The sequence below is a fragment of the Suncus etruscus genome, chromosome 1, assembly GCF_024139225.1.
Source record: "Suncus etruscus isolate mSunEtr1 chromosome 1, mSunEtr1.pri.cur, whole genome shotgun sequence".
NCBI lineage: Eukaryota > Metazoa > Chordata > Mammalia > Eulipotyphla > Soricidae > Suncus > Suncus etruscus.
In genome coordinates this window covers 73,839,596-73,846,520 of record NC_064848.1, presented here as the reverse complement: position 1 = coordinate 73,846,520, position 6,925 = coordinate 73,839,596, and the positions used below count along the sequence as shown (strand labels likewise).

At 35.5% G+C, this 6,925-nt stretch overlaps 1 protein-coding gene across 1 annotated transcript in view; it reads right to left on the bottom strand.

Annotated features, from left to right (window-relative positions):
- Positions 1-360: 360 nt before the first annotated feature.
- Positions 361-6,925, bottom strand: part of RNF20 (ring finger protein 20) — a 28,880-nt gene continuing 22,315 nt past the window's right edge. Inside the window, exons 15-19 of the mRNA XM_049770036.1 lie at positions 5,611-5,823; positions 4,584-4,709; positions 2,459-2,599; positions 1,692-1,793; positions 361-1,387 (exon numbers count right to left, since the gene is read on the bottom strand). Of these exons, the coding sequence (XP_049625993.1) occupies positions 1,211-1,387; positions 1,692-1,793; positions 2,459-2,599; positions 4,584-4,709; positions 5,611-5,823 (759 nt within the window). The 3' untranslated portion in view covers positions 361-1,210. The remainder of the gene's footprint in view (positions 1,388-1,691; positions 1,794-2,458; positions 2,600-4,583; positions 4,710-5,610; positions 5,824-6,925) is intronic.

The following is a 6,925-nucleotide window of genomic DNA, read 5'->3' as shown; positions in this document are numbered from 1 at the left end:
ATCACCCACTCAGAAAAGATGCCTTCTGCTAGATTCAAAATAAATACCTTAAACACCAGTCTCTTAATCTAAGTTATTTCTATTAACTAGAATTCTAAAGTACATATAAAATCTATTGGGGCCGGAGAGATAGCATGGAAGTAAGGGTTTGCCTTGCATGCAGGACGACGGTGGTTCGAATCCCAGCATCCCATATGGTCCCCCGAGCCTGCCAGGAGCGATTTCTGAGCATAGAGCCAGGAGTGACCCCTGAGAGCTGCTAGGTGTGACCGCCCCCACCCCCCAAATCTACTAATAATGACAGACAAGTTTCAGAAAAAAAAAAAAGGAAATTGACTTGTGCTTTATTTGAAGTTTATGGAGTATCAAGTTATCTCTGGTAACAGATAACAACTAACAATCTCCGTAGAGAGAATAAGAATAATCCATAGTGCACCAAGTCTTCCCTATATTAAACTCTCAGATTCTGGACATTAACTTTACCACTTCAGTCTGTTCCCTATCCTCTCCAATTTTCATTTCATTGTGAAAGGAATTTTATGACTTGAAATTGTTTGGGCCTTAAAATTTTTAATATTTAAGAGAAAACTCAAAACAAAATAACGATGAAGCCATCAAACTATAACAAGTTAATTAATAAGGGAGTGAATTTACTCATCCTGGACATAATTTCATTAAGGCTTCAAACTATCCAGGAAATAGTAACACAATTATAATCATTTTATAAATCAGGTTTACAAAAGTTTACTACTATTCAAATCAAGAAAGTCTGTACCCATACAGATAGTTTATATCTAAAATATCATCATGCCTACCACTAAAGTAGTCATGTATCTCCACTTTTTGTTCCCTTTTCTGTATCAAAAATACTAACTTCACTTCTTCAGGAGGAATGAACAATCCACTATTATACAGTGAGCCTGAAGAACAAAATGTTGAAAACCAAAAAAGCAGGAAATTAAACAAAGCTGGAAGGAGAAACAAATGAGTTGTTTGCTTTAAATTCATCCTAAAATCCCAGGCTTACAGTCAACAGTCTGCCACTGGAATTTTCGTAACTATTACAGAGGAGAACCAGGACTTAAAATTTGTGAAAAGGCAGTTGACAGAAAAACTGCCCTCCAGGTGACAGCCAAGAAGAGGAGAGGTAGAGGTTTGGTGGTTAATAAGCAGTTATCTGGCTAGCCAGCCCCCTTTCTCTTGGCTTGTATCAACCAATGTAGATGCGGTGGAAATCATTGGCACCAAAAGCAGCATTGCATTTGGGACACTTGCGTTGACGGGTATCATAGCGTGTCTTCACACATTCAAAACAGAAAACATGAAAACACTTGGTAAGTACAGCATCTTTTTTACGCATATTGCAACACGGACAGGTCAGGCGTGCCTAAAAAAGAAAACAAAACATCAAGATTATGTGAGCGAAGATTCACATAAAGGTTCATGAACCCTGCCAGCCTTTTTAACAAGAAAAGTAAAAACAAAAAGAAAACCCACTTGTGGCTTACCATTATGTAGAAAAAAACTAGCACTTTTCCAGTATAATTACAATATATAAATAAATATATTTAGTAATATATGTATAATATATAGAATTTTATATATAATCATATATATTGTTATTCATACATATATAAATATTTCAAGTCACTTCAAGAAAAGAAGGGAGAGAGAAAGGCTGTTATTTTAACCTTATAATCCTTAATCTCCTCCATTAGAATCTCATCACATTTTGGTACATTGTCCGGTTTCTTTGTGGTTTCTAGCTTCCTTCGCAGTCTAGAGATGTCCTCCTGTGGTAGGAAAGCATACCCCATTAGAGCTGTTTCCTAGATCAAGCATTTTCTGAGAAAAAAACACTGCTCTAACTTGAACTTTGTTATGATAAAAAGGGATTTCTGTCCTTTCAAGTCCAGTTATCTTTTAAGAATACAGAAATAAACGTGGCAAGACATTTTGTTTCCAAACACGCAGCCATCGTATGACCAAATCTGAGATGTTTCTATTGTCAGATAGTTTACAGTTCTTTGAAAGTACTAACTACTAGAGGAAGTGAGGATTTTCCTGAAAAACATATAAAACTTGACATTCACTTTATTTTAGGGCAGTTTTAAAGCTGAAAGTAGCTTTGATTAAAATAATTTACTTATTTATGGATACAGACAGAAAGCAATAAAAAAAGGCAGCATTTCAAAAATAGAAAATTGTAGGGGAATTTTAAAATCCTCTAATACTGTTTTATTTCTGCTTTTGTATAAATCCATTAATTCAGTCCTTTACTAAGTATTTATTACATGCACAATAGTTGCTGGAAACTATGGCAGGCTCTAGGAATATGACAGTAAAGAAAACAGTCAAGAAACTTACTGTGGGGTAGGAAAACAGCTTTACCTAATAAATATTTAAAAACATTGCTTAGAAAACATCTTGACACATTGGAAAAAACAACTGATCTTACCTGGGCTCGTTTGAAGTTGAACATATCCTTTTCTTTGGTGACACTGTTTTCTACAATCTCATCCTGAAAATCATGCAGCTTCTTCTGAGCTAACTCCAACTGTGTTTTGAGGTCATCTGCAAGCTGGGCTGCTTCCATTGCCTGTGATGGATGTATAAGATACCTTGTTACTTTTTTTTTTAATAATATAATTTTTATTTTAATCATAGTGGCTTACATATCGTTCACAGTAATATTTTAGGTACATATTAACATTGAATCAGGGGAATTACCATCACCGAATTGTCCTTCCTCCAGCTCCGTTCCTGTCCTGCCTCCCATATCCTCCACCCTCACCCCAGGGGCTGCTAGGATGAGTGGTCCCCTCTGTGCCTAGCTTACTACTTAGTGATCTTACAACTGTTTGGTCATGGTACCTCCATTATATCCCCCTTTAATTGGGAGGCAGGACTAGATCAAGTTATTGGTTTTGTTTGAAGAGAAAAGTAATAAAATGGGGTAAAAATCAAATACGCCGAAAATGGGCGGAGTCCTCGGTTTGAGAGACGAAGGGGAAAAAGGTGAAAATCACAACAGTATAAAAGGAAGTATCAAATAAAATATCAGTGAGCACTACAGCAATAAAGATAGGCACCACATAATAGCCATGGTCTTGAAATAAAAAACATGACAGAACACAAAACGAAAGAAGAGAAAAGAAAGAAAAAAAAAATGGAGACAAGTTCAATATCCACACCAAATCAAAGAAATCGACAAAAACTAGATAAATAAAAAAAATTATTTTGTGCTTTTTGTCTTTTTTCTTTTCCCTCCTGCATAGGCACGGTAAACACTGGGGTCATTCGAAAACGAATTCCCTTGGCCTAAGATACAGGGTTTCTCCACCCTTGGAGTATATTGTCACAGGATTAACTCCTTTCTAGTTCATTCGCTCTTCCCTTGGTGCTTTTGTGGTGTATGGAAGACTTCTGCTCCATCCTGGGTGATAAAATCAGACCTCTGTATCTAGAGATCTCGGTCTCTGCACAGGTCGAGGATGGAACTTATGATGAAGTCTTTCTTTGTGGTTCTAGAAGTTCTGTTCCCTCAGTATCATTTTAATCCGTCTTCTGTGGTTGGTGGTCTTGGTCTTTGCACTGATCCTAGGATGGAGCCTGGGATAGCATCTTTCGTTATGTTTCCAGAAGACCCACTAAGTTGCTATTGTCTCAGTCAGATCTCTGGAATTAAAGATCATGGGTGTTGTGCAGGTCGTAGATCAAACCCTAGACTAGGGCTTTTTTATTGGTCCCAGGATACATACTGCCCGGTCATGGTTCTATCAGCCAGTCATCTATAGATTGCGATCTTGGCTTTTGCACAGACCACAGGGTGACAAGTCTTCTGATTTTGTCTTATCGTTAGCTGGTGAGGTAGGATAACCTGCTCTTAGGTCAAGTTGTTCCCAATTTCCTCGTTGTCAGGATATCATATTAGAGCTGGCACATATTGGTGTCTGAGCAGTATTAAGGATGTCCCAGATGGGATTTGGTTCCTGTAGCTGTTGTGAAGAACTGTCATTTCTATGCCTGGGATCCAGGGTTCCAGGCTGGACAGTCGGTGTCTAATCACCTGGGGTCTAAATTGGGTCCACATGACATATTTTCAAGGTGGGAGATGCGCCTCTATTGTAAAAAAGTATGAATTCTTATCCCTAGTAGATAAGAGCTTATTTTTATATGTAACATTTCCCCTTTTTTTAGTGTGCCTTTGCAGGAAGAAATGATGCTACATTATATTGCCGTTGCATTTGGGGGTGGAAAGAGAAGAAAACAGAAACAAGTCACCCAAAAAAGATAAAAATAGAAATAAAAATATATGTGCTCCCATATATATAAAGAAAAAAGATTAAAAAATAAAATAAAAAAAGTAATTAAAGGAACAAAGTGATGCAAGAGACTACCTTATATTTGGGAAAGAGCAGGTAAAGAGGTAGTGTTATACAGGTCTTATACCTTGTTACTTTTATGTCCAGTGAGACAAAATGGGAACCAAAACAAGGAAGAGAGTAAAACTATCCTTTCTTCAGCGCAATACTTATTTTGTCCTCTAACATTAGGTTAACAGACAGTTCAATCAATCATACCTTGCGTTTATTCATCTCTAGGGCTTGGGTCCTAAGACCCAGCTCCTTCTCCCCTGTGCCAATATTGCTTTGTAATAGATGTTCTTTTTCTTCCAACTTTCTTACTACCTGTAACTGAGCATCAACCTTTCAAGAAAAGAAACACATATAAACACAAACAAGAAGGAAAATAAAACTGGCATGGCTATTTCAGTATATATGCCCACAAGAAGAGAATCTGGTAGAAATCTCAAACTTAAGTATTTAACCAAGAACACTTCAAAATAAATACAAGGCTAAAATTAGCTTCCACTTTAATGCAGAAATTCAAGTAATTAAGTCTTGGAAAGCACTAAATAGATATTCTGTAAACATCAAGAATAAAAGAAATTAAGCTAGAGTAATAGTACAATGGGTAAGGAGCCAACTTGAGTTCAATCTCTGGTATCTGATATGGTCCCTGGTGCCCCACCAGAGTGATTCCTAAGCTTAGAAGCAGGAGAAACCCCCGACCACCATTAGGTGTGGGCCAAAGAAAAAAAATTACTCTTACAAGCATCTATCACTTCCAGTCATATTAATCCTCAGGATGGCAATTCATGCTAGAATATGTAAATTGTACCCTAAACACAAGTCCCGAATATATCTCTTTCAAATGACTAAGGAATCTTTTCCTTAAAATTCATGCTCAAAAGTAAATCAACATTAAAAGATGAAAAGGAAAACCACAAAGCACAAGTTTCCTCCCAACATTCAGGTAAGCACTACTAAGGGCTTCTCATTATGGCTTTCCAAAATTGTTCACATCCATGGCAGACATAAAGACGCATGAAGTTTTAACACAGAAGGAACAATGAATCATCCTTAGATACTTTTCCATATTAACAAACTTATATTTTCTTTAACAACTATATTGTACCCCTTTGTAAGGATGTGTAATTATTTCCAGCAACCTAATCATGCTCATTCATTTTTTAGATGATTTTTATCACAAAGATAAGAGTTGCATAATAATCACATTCACATAGAAAGCACCTGTTCTATTTACCTGAGTCTTCAAAGTCAAAACTTGGTCTGCTAGCTCCTCCTTCTCTTCTTTAAGCAACTTATGGATCTGATTGGATTTGATGCGTTCTGACATAAGCTTGAAATTTGCATCATCCTTTTCCCTCAACTGCTGCATTAAACGGATATTTTGTTCTTGCATGTCTTCAAAGGCCTGACCTGTAACATCCATCTCGGAGAGAAGAGCTTCCTCCTCCTAAAATCAGAAAAGAGAGAGAAACTTTTGAAGAAATTGTAGTTTGTCATTTGTTCTAGCCCTAGGAATATAAAAGCAGTCCTAATTATCTAAAGTCACTCTCTCTCTCACTGTTGGCCTTATATTGTTGATCATACTTAAAATTAAATATCATAATCTCTCAAAGTGATCACATAACAACTGCCTAACAGAATTTTATCATAAAAGCTCACATCTTTTCATACTTTCCCACAATCATAAAGCTGGGTTTAAACTATAGATTTTTAGCAATAAACTGCACATGTGAGGTTTTATAATGTGATTGGTGAGAAACAGTACTTAAGAAATATTTTTAACTTACATTTGTCTTGATTTGCTAAAACACACACACATTTGATGTTTTCCTATGTATAAAAATTGTTTGGATTATTTTCTGTAAACTTTCCATTTCTTTTATCTATTGATTTGTTAAACTTTCTTCCCCATATTTTATTTTTAACATGTTAAGATAAATTCTTTTGTGCTAAAACCTAGATTTTTGTTTTTTGTTTGCCATTTATCTTTTGATTTTGTTGCCACACAGGGGTTTTTGTGTTTTTGTAATTACAAATCACCACAATTTCATCTTTCACATTTTTTTAGATTTTATTAATAAATAACTCCATTCAATTCCAAATTTACAAAATTTATCTTTTCTTCCGGTTGCTCTTTAAAATTACATGTAGAACCATATAAAATTGGCATAAAATAGTGCTTAAATATATAGCCAACTTTTTCCCAATGTATGTTACTTCCATTTCTCCACTGATTAAAATATCTTAAGTAAATGTTAAATACTCATTTATATTTACTTTGTTCTATTTGTTGACTTCTATAGTCTCAATAGTCTGTTTCTAGTTTAATGCTAGCTTAACTTTTCAAAACTTTAATTTTAGTATCGAACAAAGAAAGAAACTACACCATTCCTTATCACTGCTCTTTTTCAGTTTTCTTAGTTTTACCTTTCCTTTTATATATATATGTTCTTTATGAGAGAGAAGAGGTTTGATCTCCAGTTCTATGACCCAGAAAAAAACATAAAACACATTAACTTAGTGGTTTATAATTGCAGAACATGGTCCAT